Here is a 19,729-nt window from a genome sequence, read left to right on the forward strand (position 1 = left end):
GCGCGCGCACATTTATCAAGCATCTTCCGTGTGCGACTATATAATTAGAGGGCGGCGAGATAACGGTCGCGAGATGACGCGCGAACACAATGCGGTGTCGTTTCGCGCGGATATTTCTTTGAACAATTGAAGCGGTTGAGCATCAACCGGTGCGCAGCGCAGCGCGACCGACTCTCGCCGAGGCCCTGAGACGATCGCACGATTGCGCAAGCGATTCTAATGGGACGCGCTTCACATGTCTGCGATTCGCGTGTAAAACTCAAAAGCACGTTCCGTAGGCAGCGAAAAGGGCAGTTTCGGCGGGGGGGGGGAGGGGGGGGGGAGGTCGCGGCAGTACGTATCGCAAAATGTGCTCCGGGTTAATCGAGATAGGAGAAAAGTAGGTTGTACACCGAAAAGCGATTATTTCAGATGACTTGTCGTTCACCGGTCGCCATGGTCGCCGCCAAGTCGTTTGAAACTTTGATTACGCCTTCTTTTCCCCTCTTCCTCGGAAAACCAAACCTTCCCCTCTCCCTCTCTCATCTGCACCCACACCCGTCAAAGAATACGGAGATGAAAAGAACCGTGCTGGGACATCGAAGGCACCGCGCACGACACCCCCCGCGCGTACATCAAAGGTACTCCGGGGAGGAACGGTTACGCAGCCGTAATTTGTTAGCTCCGAGGAGGAGCTCGCGAGGAGGGGAATAGCGCGCCGGGGAAAATGCCACTTTCCGAAATTGCGGCGGCTCTTTTCAAACGCGGTCTAATATGCGCGGAGTACGGCGCGCGTATATTTGATATCTCGCCGAAGCCGGCCACGGCCGTTCCGGAAACAGTTTCGGCAATTTGGAGAAGTGGTGCTTCACACGAAGGGCGAAGAGCGCGGGACGACGGCCCGTACATGCATCGACGGACGGAAACGTCATTTTGCGGCTCGCTCGCGGAATCCGGAGACGGAGTGACGACGACGACGACGACGAGCGATTTTCAGTCGTTGCCTGCGCGTGGTGTTGCAATTAGCCTCTTCTGTGTCGCCGAAAACCGAGTTAGACGTTTCGTCACGATAAGCGGGGCTGTGACAAGCGCGCGCGACTTGGTCGCGACGGCGAAGTTCTGATTAGCGGCGGAAAGCTCGTTTGGGCGAGCGCACGCAAGTACCCTTCCCCCTCCCCCTCCCCTTCCTCCCGTAGTCTCTGCCGCCGCTTCGGGGCTAAATCGACTCGATTATTTTAATTGAAAATTGACAAGATAACTCCGGCGATGTAGCCGCGCGCGCGCTCGTTTCGCTTGTATTCGAGATGAAATATCGAGGAAAATGGCAATTTTATTATATATTTCCCGTAAATCGAATTGTGAAATTCCACTTATCGAGTTTCAGTCATAAATCCAATTTCACGTTACAGCGAAATTCCGGAAATCGAGTTTCCGCGTATCCTGAATCACTCGCGACTAATTTCGCCGATTGCGCGCGCCGGGGCTTCTTACATCGACGACTTTCCAGCGAAACGCGCGCGGTTCCGTGCTAGCCGCTGCCGCCGGCCTCGCAGATGCCGTGCGTGCGAGAGCGTTACGTCACGCGGGATTGCTAACCGCGCTTCTCCGCTGATGCATCTATTTTGATTTATAGCGTAATCGAGCGAGCGAATTCGAGTCAGCCGCCGCGCGCGCGCGCGCGCGCTCACTCGAATTGGCGCGCAGAGCGCGAGCGCGAGCGCGCGCGGCGTCGCGCGTTTGGCGACAGCTTTGCTCCAGCTCTTGCTCGCTTACTCACCTTGTGCGCTCGCAGCGTCTTGCCCTCGCAGGCGAGCGTGACGTCGCAATAGGCCTGCCGCTCGAGCAGCTGCGAGAACATAGTCTGCAGGTTGCTGTGATGGTACTTCCATCTCAGGCAGTACTGCTGCGGGAACATGTTGGATGATGATGATGATGAGCTCGTCGTCGCGGTTGGTGTCGTTGCTGCTGCTGTACAGCTTCGTTGTTGAAGCATGCGCGGGGCGTCCGGCACCGCGGCGAACTCCTCCACCGAGCCGGCCACCGTAGCCCGCTTCCGGTTCACCGTACTCTCGTCGCCCGCCTCCGCCGCCTCCTCCTCCGTCCCGCCAACGTCTGCAACACACCGTGTCAAGGGCTCGTGAAGGGAGCTGCGCGATTTGCGGCGCTGCGACCACGAGATCTTCCTCGAGGAGCTCGCGATTCACGATCATCGCAGACTTCAAATCGCTAAATGGATTCTTAATCTTCATCGCGAATAATTTTAGAGCGCGCGCGATCTCGCATCGCAAATGCGACTTTGAATCGCGCGCGATTCTCAACACCGCGCCCCCGGCGGACTGGATTCTTCATCGCGTACGTGATTTTAAATTGCACGCGGCTCTCCGCGCGCGATGGCAGGCGCGATTTCCAAGTGACGTGAATCGCGTGAGATTCCGCGATGAAAGTCCAATTGCACGCCGCGTTTGCGGACCGAAGAGAGGAAAATCGCGCATCGCGCGCATCTCTTCGCACCCGGCTTCGCGCCCGGTCTCGCGCGAAGTTCCAAGGGAAGAGGGGGGGGGGCGGGGTTTCTCGGTCCTTCGGTGAATTTTCTGCCGCGCCGGGCGTCAAGGAGCCGTATCGATGGATGCTCGGGTCGACTGCGTTTCTCCCGTCGAAGCGAGCGATCGCTCGCTGCCGCGTGAACGTCGGCGAGATAAACGCCGGAGCGCAAACGCGCGAAACGCTAATCTGTCGTCGCGGATTCTCGACGAGACTTCTCGCCGCGCGGCGCTCGCGCGCGCATTCGCCGCGAATATATAACTCAACTGGTCATTGTCACGATATATCGGGCCGAGCGGAAGTTTATCGTCACCGAAGGAAGGGAAATCCCCGCCGTGAGTCGCCGGAGATAAGGCGACGTGTGAATGTTTGTCGCGCGCGCTCTCTCTCTCTCTCTCTCTCTCTCTCTCTCTCTCTCTCTATCGTCCTTCGTTCCGATAGGATGTTTGCACTTCGCTCTCCGTCTCCGCGCCCTGACCGCGTGTGATTTTTACTCCTTCGTTATCCTAAGCCACACATTTGTCTTGCGCGTCCGCGTGGAAACTCTCAAATTCTTCGCTCTATCGTCGGATAGTGGTACTCACTTCTCGCGACGCGATACGGCTTCCTCGGCTTCGATCAGACCGACGAGTCGACGACTGCCGGGACCGGCTGGCTCGGCTCGCTCCGCCGGGACTTTCCGCTGCAGCAGCCTCGCATAAACCGACGCAACCTCCCGAGTCCTTCGGCTCGCTCCTCAACACCTGTTCGCCTGCCTGAAACACAAATGGCGGAGCGCGCGTTTTATTAACTTCGCCTCGCTTCAGCCAGCGCTTCCGCGCCGCGGAGTGCGCCGATTAGCGCGCGCGATCACGGCCGCGGCGCAATGTGCGCTATATATCCACGGACGATGACACAGAGAGAAGGACAGAGATGGCGGGGGGGGGGGAGAGGTTGAGAGAAGCAGTACGTTAGATCGTGCGGGATAGATTCGCGGCGCGCGCGATGATAGAAACGTCGATACGCGAGCGCGAGGGACACTCGATTTCGCATTCCTTCCGCCAACGTGGCGCATTAAAAAGCACGCCGCTTTAAGACCGTATCACACTAGCGAGTTGCGATTGCGATTCTTCCTCGACCAATCAGAAAGCCGTCCAAACGACAGTCGTGAGTCACAGCCGCGAGTCGCTTCTTTCCAATTGCTCGAGAAAGAATCGCAATCGCAGCCGCAGTCGCGAGTCGCTAGTGTGATACGGCCTTTAAAACGGCTGCGATTCGCGGCGCGCGCGCCAATCAATTTCCGATGAGGCGGATAGACGCGCGCGCGAGGAAAATGCGCGCCTTCCGCCGCGCCGGTCACGTCACGTTTCCGTCGCGCGCGCGCGCGAGTAAACCGCGGGCGGGATCGTTTTCGCACGTCCACACCGCCCGCGTTGTGTCGCAGCGAAGTGTGAACTCGGCGAAATTATACCGCCCCATCAACCCTCGCGAGTCGCGAGTCAACCGGCCTGTTGGTTCCTCCTTCCTTCTCCTCTTCTCCCTTCTCGAGCTCTGCCGGCGCGGCCGGCTCTCTCTCTCTCTCTCTCTCTCTCTCTCTCTCTCTCTCTCTCTCTCTCTCTCTCTCTCTCTCTCTCTTTCTCTCTCGAGCGCCGTCAATTCTCGCTTCCGCGCGGAAACTACTAATCGCCGCCGTATTATATCATATTGTAAACGCACATGATGTCCGACACATGTGCCGAGGCAATTTTCACCCGCTCGGCCAGGTGATTCCCCAGGTGAGAATCGCGTGCGTTTTATTAGATCCCGTCCCGCTCGCGCTGGCCGCGTTTACGGCGCGCGAATTCCCCCGCGAGTTTCAAAGCGATCCGGCCGCCCGGACGCCGTCCGCGACATAAGAAATTCAAGAGCTCCATCGGGGTCGACGCGACCCCGGATAGATCCTCTCTGCCGCGTCAACACTCGCCGATTACGCGCCGATAACGTGTGGCGCGCGTTGGATAGCGACGCGACGCCGGCAATTACCGCTAAATCGATTTCTGTCCGCGCGGCAGCTCGTCGATCGCCGCGCGCTGTACGTGCGGCCTGCCTGTCTCTCTCTCTCTCTCTCTCTCTCTCCTCTTCTCCTTCCTTTTTTTCTTCTACTCCTTTTCTTTCCTTTTTCCTTCTTGTCGAGCGGAAAGATTCGCGCACGCGCGCGCGCGCGCGCGCGCGAATAATACGAACGGAGAAACTATCCGGTCGCGAGAGAATAACGACCGGGGCTTTCACTGACGCGTTCTCCACGGGAATTTTCGATAGCTCCTTTTGCCTCCTGTCGACCCGAGCAACTTTCACGGGCAGGACGAAAATAAATCCTCCACTCGCGCGCCGAAGCGTCGGCGTCGCCGTGTCGCGCGCCCTTAATCCCCTTAGCAAGCGCGCCCGGGGGCTCGATTGTTACAATCTCAAGGAATTAACCGTCCATCGCGGGAAGACGTGTACTAATATTTTCGAGGAGGATGAACCTCGCGCGAGAGTAGGGAAGGAAGAGAAGTGACTAATCGCCCCGCCGGCGAGCGGGAAGAGCCTCTCGTCGCTTTTTCGAAAACCGCGAACCTCCTCTCACCGACCGGCCGGGACGCGCACGAACACACACCATTGACTTTCGTCCGGTGACTCATCCGCCTCTTTCCCAGGGCCGAGGATACGTCGGGGACGATTTTGGATAGGATCTCAAGGTCGACACACGGCAATTCCACCCTGTCGTCGGCGGCGTGAAAAAAAGGCTGCGGCGAGGGGAGAAAAGCGGGGGAGGGGAGGGGGGAGGCAGAAACGAGGCCGGTCACGACGTTCGATGGGCGTCGAGATAACGACCGCCCATATCATGGTCGCGCGCGCTGTCCCGGCTTCGAGGATAAATAGAAAGAACGCCCGAAGACTATCAATTTTTAAGTATCGTTCACACGCGGATTAGTGCGGTCGCGCGCTGCAGCGGACAGATATCGCAACCTACAGACTACGCCGTGTGCGTGTCCGCAGCTCTCGGGTTTACTGCGATTCCAATCTACCGTAATTCGATCCTCGCGTTGACCATTCGCGTAGATCCAAGTGCCTGCGGATGCGTGTGCGTGTGTACGCACACGAACGAGACGCGTTGCGAAAGCCGCGAGTCTTCTTCTTCTTCTTCTCCTCTTTTACCTCGGGGAGGGGAGGGGCAAAACGCAGCAGCCGCGCGGCACAATGCTACAAGCTCGCGTCGCGACCTGCCGACGTGCAACTAAGCCCCGTGTGAACGGCACTTAAGTCCGCTTCTGGCCGTATCGATTAGCATAAGCATCGGGAGTGACACGACGCGCCCGGGATACCGGCCGGTGTTGTATCGACAGCGCCCGTCGTCGTCCTCCCGGTCGTCCTCGTCCTCGTCGTCGTCGCTGTCGCCGCTGGTATCGTAATTGAAACATTTACAGCGGCGAACGGTGTAACCGATAACGGAAAGGGATTAGGACTAATTCGCGGTGACTTGATTCCGCAAATCCGCCTACTTGGCGCAGTCATACGCCCGAGAGCGTCCATTGGCCGAGTGCATCCATTTACCCGCGGCATCCTGTTGCGTGTTGCGCAACACGTACAACGTACAACCGTATGTTTACACCGTTTTTTCAATAGTTTATTCGGGGGTATTCGGAGGTGCGTGCGTGCGTGCGTCGTTGCGCGAAACGATGAAAATCCAAAAATACAAAGGAGGCAACAATGAACGATTGTTCCCGTGAATTAATTGCGCCGAGAAAGGTATTCCGTAATCGAATGTACATATTTCGCCCCGCCCTCCCCGCAAGTAACGAGGTATTTTACGAAGCATTAACTGCAAATGACACGTTGTTTCAATTCCATTACGGAAAAACGAGGAAAAAACAATACGCGCAAAATATGTTCCTTTCCAGCACTCGTCTGGAAAAGAGAGGAAAAGGGAGGTTGCGGCGGTGGCGGCGGGGGGGAGGAGGGGACGGAGGGGAGAAACCGGTCGCTTCGCGTTTACCGTGTCATTCGTATAATTTTCTACGGTATTTTGAAACGCGTGCATCCTTCCGCAAAAAGGAGAGAAAAAGAAAGGGTAGGTAGACGCGCGGGCAAAAGGACCAATGGAGATGTGTGTGTGTGTGTGTGTGTGTTCCGAAAATTAAATCCGCAGCGAGAGAAAAAATGTGGTCACTTTACATTTACATGCGCGCGTAATTTCGTCCCCGGCCGGGAAAACAGCGGCGACGTCGATCAACACTGACGGAGAATCGCCGGAATGTTAATTCGCCGAGAGCGCGCGAATGCAATGAACGCCGCGCGTTATTGAGCGACGAGACCGTCGCGATAATTCGTCGATTACGGCCCGACGTTTGTCGCCGGCGACGGCGAAACGGGAATGCGGGTGTGTGCGCGCGCGCGTATGTCTGTGTGTGTGTGTGTGTGTGTGTGCGTGCTCGTAAAGGAGAGACGAACGACTTTAAAGAGACGACGAGAGCGCGACGACGCTCTCGGCTCGCAGGCAAAAGTCGTAAAAATATAATTGCCGCGTGAGACTATGGGGAGAAAGAGAGAGAGAGAGAGAGAGCGAGAGAAAGAGAAAGAGAGAGAGAGAGGGAAAGAATATACATGTCCTCGTGTGTGACGCAGCGCGGAATTAAGACGCGACTCCTCCGGTTTTTCACACAGATATACAGCCGTTACGGCGCGGCACAAACGGCGGTCGTTCCACACGAACGGAGATCGGTACTTGCCGCGAGTCAGTCGAATCTAATGCCCTGGCGATACGTGTATAATCTCTCCCCCGTTTACTTTCTCCGGATAATGATAATAATATCGACGATAACAACGCGAAAACGCTCGTTAACGACACGAGCGCGCGGGGTCGTGGGAAAGTGATTTCACGGCGCGACACCGTCTCGTCCCGCAACCTCGACGTGCGCTTCCTCTATCTTCGGACAACAGAGAGAGAGAGAGAGAGAGAGAGAGAGAGATTCTCCCCCTCACGGAAATTTCGATAGGTTAGCCGTGACGTCATCGATACGCCGCGTCGTCGTCTTAATGAACGGCGGTTGTTTTCCGGCTGGCCGGCCGGCGGATGCATCGGACATTTTTGCGGCGACGACTCTGCCGTCTGCGGACGGAGGGGGCGTCAGATATCCTAGGCTTTCTTGTACAAATGCAAGGAACAAGGCGCGCACGCGGCCCCTCGTCCGCTATCCTAGATTCCTCGGTACTTTCTATTGTGTTTACGGATCGCGTCAGAGTACCTTTCGCCGCTGAGAAAATGCCTCGCTCCTTCTCGATGTCGGCTCAGCCGCGGCGGCAGCAGCATCATCCTCGCTGTGCGACCTCACTGCTTTTTTCCTATCTCTTGCTCTCTCTCTCTCTCTCTCTCTCTCTCTCTCTCTCTCTCTCTCTCTCTCTCTCTTTGTCTATCTCTCCCCCTCGCTCCCTCATCCCCTTCCCCACGTAGCCTTCCCTGCGTAACAAAACCGATTTCCCTATCGATACGCGCTGTCGCGCCGCCGATCGATATTAATTACATCGCGCCGCTATCAATCGTCGCTGACAGCTATTTTCAATCCGTGTCGATGATTCAGTCCTCTTCCGCGGAAAGATCTTTTCCCGGAGATATTAACATTCGTTTTCAATAGAAAAAAGAAAAAAAAATATCAGTTCGTCCGGCTGGGATACGCTATATTCAGCGGCCTGAAGACGATATCTGTTCGGACAGATGTATTCCCCTTCCACTGCGCGCAGGCATCCTGTCTTCGTCTAGTTGCCTTCGATTTATAAAAATGCGCTCTCCGTGCGCGAATCACGAGCCGTCAATCGCGTTATCTCCGCGGTGAGTCCGCGCGCGCGCCGCGCTCGTCGAGGCGCATCAACGTCGCCGGGCGACGCGTCTCCCTGCGAAAGGACGTACTGTTATAATTCGCGAGAGACGCGTCTGCGCGCAAATTGACGGAGAGAGAGAGAGAGAGAGAGACGCACACGGCTATTAAAGTTTCTCGCCTTCTTAGGGCGCATTCACACCTTGGCAGAAAAGCAGAAAGGCAGCAGCAGCCAACTCGCGCTGACAGTCTGTCCTTGTCTCTCTCTCTCTCTCTCTCTCACTCTCTCTCTCAAGAGAAAGAGACAGACTACCAGCGCCACTTGTGATTGGCTGCTACCACTCTGCTTTCTGGCCAAGTGTGAATGCGCCCTTACGCGGAAGCTGAGCGTCGGGATCGCCCGCGGAAATGCTCGCCGGCGCATCGATCTTTGATCGCGCAGCAGCGTCGGCTCGGTTACACGCCGTAACTGCCGCAACCCCGCGTCAGTTGCTCGTCACAGGTAAATCCGTCTCCTCCGGTTCGCGGGTTCGCGTGCGAGATCTCTCTCTCTCTCTCTCTCTCTCTCTCTCTCTCTCTCTCTCGATGTACTCTCCGACCCGGTGATAATTAATCGACGTTAATCGGCGTTGAGCCCACGGCACACACAACCGACAATGCGCTTCCGCGGGATTCTTCCACGCGAGGAGAACGCTCCTTCCGTCCCGACGACGCGACGGGCATGATGTAACGGGAACACCGCTGCCGGGGTAACTGTTGCATCGAGACGCGCGGGGCTGGGGAACGTGCGTATTTCGACGAGCTCGAATCTCTCTTTCGTGGCTCCGTTAAGGCGTCCGCGCTCTCGCTCGCGCACCTTCGTCTTCCGGCTAACGAGCGCGCGCGAGCGCGCCTACCGTTAAGAGGACGTAGTAGTTGGCCGACGCATACGCACGATTCCCTTCTCCGATTCCCGATGATGCATATAGGAATAACGACGCCTCGGTGTATAACGGTTCCGCGGTCGCCAGTTGTTTCGCAAGAACACGGCGGTGCATCGGCATCGCGCGGCGAGGAAGAAGCGTGTGCAGCGCGCGAGACGACGGACGTCGCCGTCGCTGCCGCCGTGTGCGTTGAAGGAATGTTCAGTGTCCCACAAACGAACGAATGAACGAAAGAGAGAGAGAGAGAGAGAGAAAGATATGTCTCGCGGCGACGACTGCATCGGTTCGTACGGGCTGCTCAGCGTTGAATGGAAACCTGCGCGAGTCGCGACTTTTCGAATAACGCGCGAGATTACTGTACTCTGATCTTGGCGCGAGAGAAAAAAGAGAGAGAGAGAGAGAGAGAGAGAGAGAGAAAGATTTGCGTTCGCATCGTGGTAAAAATAAACTTATTTAGTTGTAAGCGCTTCATAAATATTTAACGCCGAGCGCCAGCGAGTCGGCAGTTGTGTGGTATCGCCGCGAGCGTCCCGGGAGTTAATAAGCAAAAATGTTAGAAACATCTCGCTCGATTTGCATTCGCATCGTAATAAAGCACACTTAATGTATTTTGCGTTCTCCGCGCGCCGCGCCGCGCCGCCTCAGCATCAACGTCGATAAATGCCACAATGTCACTGCGTTCCCATGAAATGACAGTCGTTTTTCTCGCGGGCGCAGTGCTTCCGCGAGCAAACAACCACGGCGACAGTACGCGAGCGAGCGGCCAAGACACGTATCGCGATTTATCATCGCCGGTGCAAATGGCGAGAGAGAGAGAGAGAGGAGGGGGGAGAGTGGGAGAAACGAAAAAGAAGATACGCGAAAAAGGAAAACCGAGCGAAACCTCGTTAGAGTATGATTGACGGAACGTCAGAGCGCCGCTTCTTACGTCGACGATAGAGGGCACGAGGAGAAAGAGGAGGAGTAGGAGGAGGAGGAGGAAAAAAGTTGTTTATCATTGAAGCGTGTGCGCGTGTGTGTCGTAACGAGTGCAACGTCGGAGTCGGACGATACTCTCGAGATTAAAGTGCGAGAGCGAAGAAGTTTCGCGGCGCGGCGCTGCGCTATGCCATGCTGCTATTTTGCCACGAGGCACGCCATGTCCTCTCCTCTTCCCCCGCCCCTTTCCTCGCGAATGACGATATGGTGGACGAAAACGGGCGATAGCGGCCTTATCGCGCACGGTCGCAGATAAAGTCCGGTGCATACGGCGTGGTGGTCCTCTCTCTCTCTCTCCCTCTCTCTCGTCTCTCTACCTCCTGCTCCTCTCTCTCACTCTCTCTCTCTCTCACACTCAAGGGCCATCATTCCCCCTCTTCATCTTCATCTCTCTCTCTCTCTCTCTCTCTCTCTCTCTCTCTCTCATTCTGTCTGGCTGTAACGACCGACCAACGTTGGTCAATCGGCATGGTGTTCTACTGCTTCACGCTCGACCTCGTGTTGCAAAACAAACGATCCAGAAACTGAAAGATCCGCAATATGGAATATCCCCGGCGAGAGAGCGCCGTGCATTCAGCAAACCTGTCATCGGCAGATTATCAAATTTTTTTTTGCCCGCTCTTTCGCTCTTCCAGACACGCGGGTCACTTTTCGAAAAAGGAAATGTTCCGCGAGACGACATCGGCGATATCGAAAGCGCACTCGAAGGATCCCGGAGCCGTCGTCGTCGCTCGCCCGGGAGTTTCTCTCTCTGTTTTTCTTTCCCTTCCATTTATTCACTTTGCCTTTTGTTTTTCGTTGTTTTTCGAGGCCGCCCTCGCAACGCGCTCGCTTTGCGTCAAGCGGCCTATACGAATGCGTCGAATTCGCGCGATTGATTCTCTCGATTAGCGTAATTTGCGCGCAATCGAGTCGTAGGTTTGAATTTCAATTGGACGACCGGCAATTTGATATGCAACAACTAGAGAGAGAGAGAGAGAGAGAGAGAGAGAGAGAGAGAAAGAGAGAGTCTGTCGTTCTTCCCTCTCTCTTTCTCTCCCTCTCTTTTTCGCGCACATGAGGGGGCGTGCACTGTATGACGTTTTTTGCTTTCCGCGGCAAAACACGTGGCACCGCGTTGCAGCATCCGCTACGTCGCAGATAATAAGCAGTTTCGATAACCGCTGCGACAACGTACTTCGGGCTTATCGAAATTCCGAAGGAGTAAATATCTCTGTGTCGCGCTACGCGATCTCTTCGCATTGCGAACCAATCGATTGCAAAGCAGTCACGAGTTGCTCGATCGCGTCACTATATTTCGGAGAAAGAAAGACGCAGAAGAAAACTCCATACACCTCCTCCTCCTCCTCCTCACTCGGAGACACGAGTACGCGACCGCCGTCCGGCGGTTTTGCCTCCCGGATGTTTTGTTTTGGTTATTAATTAACCGACGCGTCGCGCGAAGCAGGACTCTCTTCCTTATCGCGGTCCCGCCGTCCAGGCTGCGCGCTCCTCCGCGGCCAACACGGCGCGCGTGTCACCGGCGTCGACGACGGCGGAGCAGCACAACGGATCCGCGGTGGTGTCGGAAGTCGTCCGAGCGCGAAGTCGTTCCATCTCAACTTTCGACGCGCGAGAGAGCACGGCAAACTTTGCGCAAGCCGCTCCCGGGAGGCGGCGGAGCGTGTGGCGCGCCGGCGACGGCACCAGTCAAATCCCATTTTCCGCCGAATACTACGTCCGCAAAAAAGAGACGCGCGCGCGCGAGACGAGATAGCGTTCCGGTGCCGATGACGACTCTCGACCTCGCGCGTCCAACGAGAGACAGAGATAGAGAGAGAGAGAGAGAGAGAGAAACCGGAGAATCAAAGTTGACCACAGTGAAATGAATCGGCACTCCGCCGCTCTGTCGAACGAGAGCGGACGCTCGTAGACGTTAATTTTACACATCGTCGCCGGATGATTACCTTTGAAAAATACCGCAGCTCGCTCTCTCTCTCTCTCTCTCTCTCTCTCTCTCTCAGCCCTAAATAGATATTTTCTCCTTCCGGTCACGTCGCGCGCTATTTCCTCCGCCACCGTCTGCTAGAGACTGCAACGCCGAAAAGCCGCGAAAAAGAGAAGAAAAAGGAAAAGAAAAAAGAAAGAAGAAAAAAAAAAGAGAGAGAAAAATAGGCGACAGTGCAGAGCGACACAGCGACATAACCGAGAGAATAACGCCGAGCAAGAATAAAACAACGACGGGGAGTCGGCCATCTCGCTTCGCACCGTCTATCCGACACACATTCTCGCCGCTCTCACTCTCTCTCAAGACTTACCGATGTAGCCGGACTAGGAGAGCGCCCGGTCTCTAAAACCGAGCGCGCTCTCCGAGACTCGCCGAGGGTGGGAGGGGGGGAGGAGAGACTCGCACTTTCGTCGGAGGGCCTCGTCTCTCGCGCGCGCGACCGTCGACCCTTTAAGGGCGCGCGACGCGTCCTTGGCGACGCATAATCCCATCAGCGGCGAGCAGAGCGGCGGGCGAGACTGAGCGTGAAATAGCGTATACCGTGAAGCGCGTGCACACCGGCCGCGGCACAGCGCGAAAATTTCCGGAGGATTGCTTTGTAAAACGCAACGACCTACAATGCTACAAATGCCGCGGAGTAGCCGCCGTGTGTCTCTCTTCTGGCCCTCCACCTCGCCGCCGCCCACCCCCTCTAGCCGCCCCCGCCGACTGCCTCCTTTTCCACCGCTCGGGACGTATCCCTCCTCCTTTCGCTTTTTTCCTCCCCTTAGCAGCCCCTTCTTAGGCCGATGGCCTCCCCTCTCCGAAACGGCCTTCGCCAACCACCACCCTCGCCTTCGCACCCCCGCGAGCCCCTCGCCCAGTGCGGCACTACACGCCGTCAGGAACGTATCGGAGAGATTCGATGCCCAAGCGGGAGATGTTTTTCGCGAGAGAGCCTCCGTCGGTGAATAAGGGGGCGGGGTGGGGGTGGGGGTGGGGGACGGAGGGCGGCGCTCGAATGCGTCCGGAATTTGCGTCTCGTGAAATACTCGACGAGATATCCTGTGAGATTGGATCGCTATTTCCCCGGACGGAAGGATGGAGGTGTCCGATACTCGTGCGAGCGTGTATCTCGCTGTATTTAGCGCATTGAAAGCAGAAAGCGCTCGCAAGAAGAAGGCGCATCGCGAAAGCTCGCTCGCGCCGGCGTGAACAATGAGCGGACCAGAGTCGCTCGCGGGATGAGACGGCGCCGCTATTATGGCAGAGATCGCGCAATTTCGTTTCACGCGAAGGAAGGTCGCGGCGCGACAGCGCGGATCAGCCTGCACAGCTAGATCCAGCTTGGCTATTAATATTGCACAGCGTTATCGTAATTAGCGACGTTAGTTTCGTTATTACCGTATCGTCGGCGCGGCCTGAGTCGCCGGCAACGTAAATAGAAGCGCACGCGATGCAGGGTCAAAGCTACAATGTAACGTGCGTCAACGTAAATCGCCGGTTATGTAAAAAGGAGTACGTAGAGAGCGGCAGAGAGAGAGAGAGAGAGAGAGAGAGAGAGAGAGGGAGAGGGAGAGAGGGAGGGAGGAGAAAAAAGGCCGGCGAAAGAGATCGACTTTGCGCCGGGCGCACGAGCCGGAGACGTCAAGGAACTGCAATTAACGCACGAGTAATCGCCGCACTGTCGGCAGATTACAACGTCCGCTACGTCGGCTACGTCTCGCTCTGCGCGATAAATCTTATGAAAATATTTTTCGCAAAAAGATCGGAATTTCCCAGCAGGTCGCGCGCGACCTTATCATGCTCGACCGACGCTCGACCGACGAGAACGAGTCGACGAAAAGCGAAACGCGAGGGCATTGATAAGCCTCAGCCATCCCCCTCCCGGACCCCCCCGCCTCGGGTGCGGAATCTTCGAGCGGTACAAAGTGCACAAAGTAACGCGCGTTCGCGACTTTCCGCAAAAACGAGCCTCGTCGCATTTTCTCGGCCGAGCCGGCCACGACAATGACGAGGCGCGCGGGCCCGATCCGTCCATCGAGCGCCCCAGGCCAGGCGGATTCCGCGAATAATGAACGAAGCAGAAATATCCAAGTCGCCTCGCGATAAATATCATTGTATCTTATTATTCTCGGCTCTCCGAGAGTAACTCGTAAAAAATAAATAACAATTTTTTCGAGAAACGGGAGACTCACGAGAGCGTCTCGCGAGCTCGGAGTATCATCCTGGGCGCTGCTTAGCCGCTCCGGCTGGATTATTCCTGCGGAATGTCGCAGCCGAGTTAATAATTCGTTCAGTTAATAATTCGCAATTAATAATTCGCCAAACTGACCGACGCATACGAGCCGATCGTGGAAGATGCGTCTCGCAAGGTGAGGAGCGCGAGGAGTTCGCGAACTCGTCTGAGAGCGCGCGAGCGCTCCAAAGTGAGGATAAACAGGTAAGGAGGAATTGTCGAGCACTCGTGCGAGAGCGTGTTCCAAGGAGCGACCGAAGGACGACCCGGGACAACGTCGTCCTATCGGCGCAATGGGGCGCGAATCGACGGAGGGACGCGGCGGCAGGACGAGACGATCGTCTCGTGGATCGCGATCCTCATTTCCGAGGGATCACGATCTGTCGGCTGCTCGGCGAAATATTTAATCTCTCGTCGATGCGAGAGAGAGAGAGAGAGAGAGAGAGAGAGAGAGAGAGAGAGAATCTCCGCGACAAGCTGCTTCTTTACGGTCGTGAACGAGCGACGGGAGGTGAATCGATAAAACGAGGCTTCAACTCGGTTCGGGGAATCGCCGTACGTCGGGATCGATACGACGTTACAATTGTCTTATCAAAGTCACATTAATCTTGAAACGCCATTAATAATGATGTGCGCGCGTCTAGATTATTGAAATCTATTTCTCCGACCGTCTCCGCCGGCGAGATACCGGGAATTATCTTCGATTTTGCGAGCCGCATTTCTCATTGATATGGCAATATTACGGATACATCAAACGCTCGTCGTTAACAAGTAACGACGCGCGCGCAAATCCCTGAAAATAGTCTCTCTGACCTGTCCTCTTGCGTACGAAGAATACAGATTTGGGTGCGCAATTTGGAATTCCACTGGAGAATTTGCCAGAGTTTCGACCGCGAACTTGAGAAATCGCAAATCCGCGGGAGATGACAGAAACAGAGAATCGTGAGAAAATTACAGAAGAATGGAGACTAAATCTTTAGACGACAGTTGCAAAATATACGCGCCACTTTTGGTTTCACCGCTGCCAAAGCGGGATGACCAGGTAGCCGTCGTGTAAAACGTAAGGTACACACCCGGCCAAATTGATTTTTCCGGCTCGACCTTGCCGGTTTCGAGGCGACGATCGATCCGCGCGCGCAGTGACGGCGCGAGATCCGCGAGGGTGCGTCAATTTTTCAGTGTTGTGACGGAACCTTTTCCCGCGGAGGTGACTAATAATCGACCCCTCGCGCGAGCGCTCGCTCCGCGCGGCCCTCTCCGTCCCAGATTCCTAAATACGCGTAATTTTAGCCGCGCGGACGCTCCGCCGATTTTCGACTGACGCGTCCGCGAAAGCGCGCTGCCCGCGCAGGACCGACGACGATATAATAATTAGCACACGCGCGCGGCGGCGGCGAGCGAATTCCGAGTGCAGTTTCCGAGCGAGCGCATTCTCTCGTCGCTCGGTCAATTCAGTTTCTATCTTCACCGAGGCGCCTTGTTTCCTAGGGGCAGATTTAGCCTACCGCGCTGCTCTGTCCCACTTTAATATCCGATCTTAATCTCGGCGACGTGCATCTATGATCGATCCGAACGCGACAGATGTAGCCGGGCCGCGCGCGCGCGCGCGCGCGCGTGTCCTCTCTTCCCGAGTAGCGCGCTCGCACTCGGCTCGAGAATCCGCTCGCCGAAAGTCAATCCCGCCCCGCGCGGGACTGCGCGGCGTACGCCACTGCGCGCGAAGATACTTTTCTGGATTCTCGGAGTGTGCCTGCTAAATAATAATACGCGGCTGCTAATGGAAACCCACTTCGCGTTTGGCTTCTCCGGAGTAGGTTTCACGAAAGAGAAAAGTGTGTCATGCGCAAAAGCCTTTTCCAAATCGCCTTAGAGTTTCGCCGTTGTTATCATAACAATCGCGCGCTGTCCGCGAGGCGAGCGCGCGGAGAGAATAAGCGAGTTCGCGCAGATGAGAGCGGCGGCGCGGGGGGGAGGGGGGGAAGTGCGAGATGTATTAGCTATGAAATTCCGTCTTTCGCTCTCTGTGCTTTATCCTGCAGCTTTATTCACAGTGAAAGAGAGAGAGAGAGAGAGAGGAGAGGGGGCGAGGAAGAGAAGGAGAAAGAGAGAGAGAGAGAGAGAGAGAGGATCACATCCCCCGCGAGAATTATTGCACTCGCGCGTATTCTCGTCTCGCGGAGACGCCGGAGATTCTCGAGAGCGCGACGTTCGGTGAATTTTTGCCGATCCGAGTTCCGTCCTCATTCGTCGCGAAAGGAACATGCAGCAGAGCGCGTGTGACCGGAAGCGACGTCGTGTTATTTCGACGTTCGACGTTTATGTTGTTCCCGTTAGCAAAGGAGGACGCTGCCGCATTGTTGTGAAACCGTCGTTCGCGCGTCGGCGAGACAAGCAGCCGCGCGTTACAATCCCGACGCGACGATTTATCGCGTCGTAATTTAAGGCGCAAAATTCCCCGCGGGATGTTCGTCGCAGGGCGGCGTTCACGCGCGCGTTCAACGCGGGGCGCGAGCGGAAAGTCCGCGACGCGCGCGTACAACGCGGGGGGAAGGGGACCAGCGTGAAAATCCCGAGAGGGTTAATTATATCCTTTCTTTCCGATGTGAATAGCATATTTCCAAATTGTGCCTCGCGCATCGCGTGTTTTATGAAAATTTTAATTATAATATTTAAATGCCAAGCGCGCACGAGTGATGTTTGAAAAAATTTTAATTATGTTCGCCTGAATGGATTTAAACGCGAGAGGAATAACGCCGAGTGGCCGTTCGTACAAACGCTCGTTGGAACTCGTCGAAAATGATTGAAGTACAACGGTGTTTGATAAAAGTGAAACTCTCAACAATCTAATTTCAACCAGGCACATCGACGTTTCTCTCTCTCTCTCTCTCTCTCTCTCTCTCTCCCTTCCTCGCTCTGTGAGAAAATATTCTTTATTGAGCGTAGCTTAATCGGATTCGAAACGGAATGCTCGATACGAGCCTGCAAAACTCGCGATGAGAAGATCATCTACCACCTCTCCCCCTTCGCTCTGTCTTCTCTCTCTCTCTCTCTCTTTCTCCCCTCTCTCCTTGTTCCCTCTCTCCCTCTCCCTCTCTCTTTCTCTCGTACCGCCGTCTCAGCCCAGCATAGATACAACCGGTTCCTGTGGTGTTCACCCGCTTTTTGAGAAAAAATTGAACCAGTTTGTAAAACGAAAAAAGCTCTCCCCACTAGCCGCGGACGCCCCCCCTCCTTCCCCGTTCTGACTCTTTCTCCCGGATCCCCTTTCCCCGCATCCTTCAGCGCTCTCGAGTCTCATGTGAACCAAAGCGATCCCGAGCGAGTCGTGGAATTCGATGTCGCCACGTCGAAAAAGCCGCCGCCGCCGCCGTAGTCGTCGCGATTTTAATCGCGACGGGGAATTACGATTTTTCACAAAGTCGCACGACTGTCGGGCCGCACAGCGCGATAAAAGAAAGAAAAAAGGAAAAGAATCAGTCAAACGCGCCGAGGGGACATGATTATGAGAACGCGGCTTTCTTCGCCGAAGCGGCTGAGATCTGTGGAAATAACGGGAGAAGAAAGCCATGTCGTTGCGAAAGAGAGACCACGAGAGCTCGGGAATCCAATGTCGGCGATGCGATTGTAGAAATCGCGATGAGACGGAAAATTGCGTAGACGACCGCGCGTAAACGCATTTTTCCCCGGGGAGCGCGAAAGCAAAGAGAACACGAGCGGCGGCGACGGCGGCGGCGGCGATATAGAAGTTCGCGAGAGACCTCGCGCTCGCGCGACTTCGGCCGAGTCTCGCGAGAGTTTACGAGAGTAGAATAGAGAATAGCGAAGACTCGATTTCTCGGACGTGGAAAAAGAAACGGGCTCTGCGCGGTGAGGTGAGGAGAGGTGAAGTGAGGTGAGGTGAGGTGAGGTGAGGTGAGGTGAGGTGAGGTGAGGTGAGGTGAGGTGAGGTGAGGTGAGGTGAGGCGCGGCGCCCCGCGACGTGAGTCGTCTCGACGCTCTTCCTCGCGGCGGCGGCTATTGATTTTCGAATTGGTTCAAAATTTCCATAATACCGCGACGGCGGACGCGAGAGTATGCTGAAACGTCGGCAGGGTCGGCGGGCGGCAAGGGAGAGAGACAGGGACAGAGAGAGAGAGAGAGAGAGAGAGAGAGGGGGGGGGCGGGTGGAAGAGGGAAGGGCAGACGAGCGGAAGAGCGAAGGGGGAGAGAGAGAAGGATAGAAGGAGAGAAACGGAGAAAGAGAAGAACGAGGGGTCGCGGCAAGAGGATGGAGGTCGCGGCGCGGGAGGGCGAGTCGCCACAGACGGCCTCGGACGGTTTCGAACTTGGAGAAGTTCGGGTTCAAAAGAGACACCCCTCACGCCCACTCCGTGGGCGCGCTTTCGACGGCGCTCCCCCTTTCTGTCTCTCCCCTCCGCCGTCGACGCTACCCTGTGACTCACCCTCGCCTGCCACCACCGTCTCGACGCTCGCGGCTCACCTCCTTCGTGGCTTCTCTTCGCCGCGCGCGACTCACCCTGATCACCCTCACACCCTCGCGAGCGCGCGCGCGCGCGCTTCCTCTGCCTGTCTTCTTCCTTCCTCGCCCTCTCTGCCTCTTCTTGTCTCTGTCGCTCGAGCAGCAGAAATACTCGACTACGCGACACGACGTGAACGACCCGTGACGACGTTCGCCCGTTACGTTACATTAGCGTTAGCGTTAGTGGCTGAGAAGCCAGTCGAAGGTGTGTCGGCTGTTTAACGCGAGATAACCGATGTACTTTTCTCTCTCTCTCTCTCTCTCTCTCTCCCTCTCTCTCTTTCTTTCTCTTTATCTTCCTCGAGCCGCCGACGCGTTGCTTCTCAAGCCATTGGCGCTCGCCGCGAAGAGAGCGGAATGTCGTCGACGGGTCTCGTCGGGAACTTTTGCATCTTCGACGTCAAATTCCTTGGGAAGCAAGTCCCCTCTTCATGATACACCAAGTACCGTTAATATAATATACAAACGAGATTTGGACGCGGGAGAACACCGCTGTTCGATACTCCGTTTGTCTGGTCGTTGTACGGATTCGCGCGGACATCTCCTTGTGGACGGAAATAACGAAACGGGGTGAGAATTTAAGACCCGGCCGCGCCGCCGCACAGGGCACGTACGTCCTCGAGCTTCTCAAAGAGGGAGGGAAAAATCGTAAAGATGCTGAACGTTAAGTGCGCTATATAATTTCCTTTCATAGCGCGCGCGCGCGCGCGGAGACCGCGCATAAACGTAACGAACGCAAACTATAAAATTTAACGTCTAATTTTACTGGCCGAA

General features: G+C 55.9%; 1 protein-coding gene across 9 annotated transcripts in view; it reads right to left on the reverse strand.

Annotated features, from left to right (window-relative positions):
* The window catches only part of LOC105191929 (uncharacterized), a 107,144-nt gene that overhangs the window by 27,284 nt on the left and 60,131 nt on the right, over positions 1 to 19,729 (reverse strand). For all 9 annotated transcript variants that reach the window (XM_025305769.1, XM_025305768.1, XM_025305767.1 and 6 more), the window contains 2 exons: positions 3,105 to 3,275; positions 1,757 to 2,091 (listed from right to left, as the gene is read on the reverse strand). In XM_025305769.1, coding sequence (XP_025161554.1) covers positions 1,757 to 1,972 — 216 coding nt within the window. In that variant the 5' untranslated portion in view covers positions 1,973 to 2,091; positions 3,105 to 3,275. The remainder of the gene's footprint in view (positions 1 to 1,756; positions 2,092 to 3,104; positions 3,276 to 19,729) is intronic.

This window comes from Harpegnathos saltator, unplaced genomic scaffold (genome assembly GCF_003227715.2).
Source record: "Harpegnathos saltator strain DR-91 unplaced genomic scaffold, Hsal_v8.6 scaffold71, whole genome shotgun sequence".
NCBI lineage: Eukaryota > Metazoa > Arthropoda > Insecta > Hymenoptera > Formicidae > Harpegnathos > Harpegnathos saltator.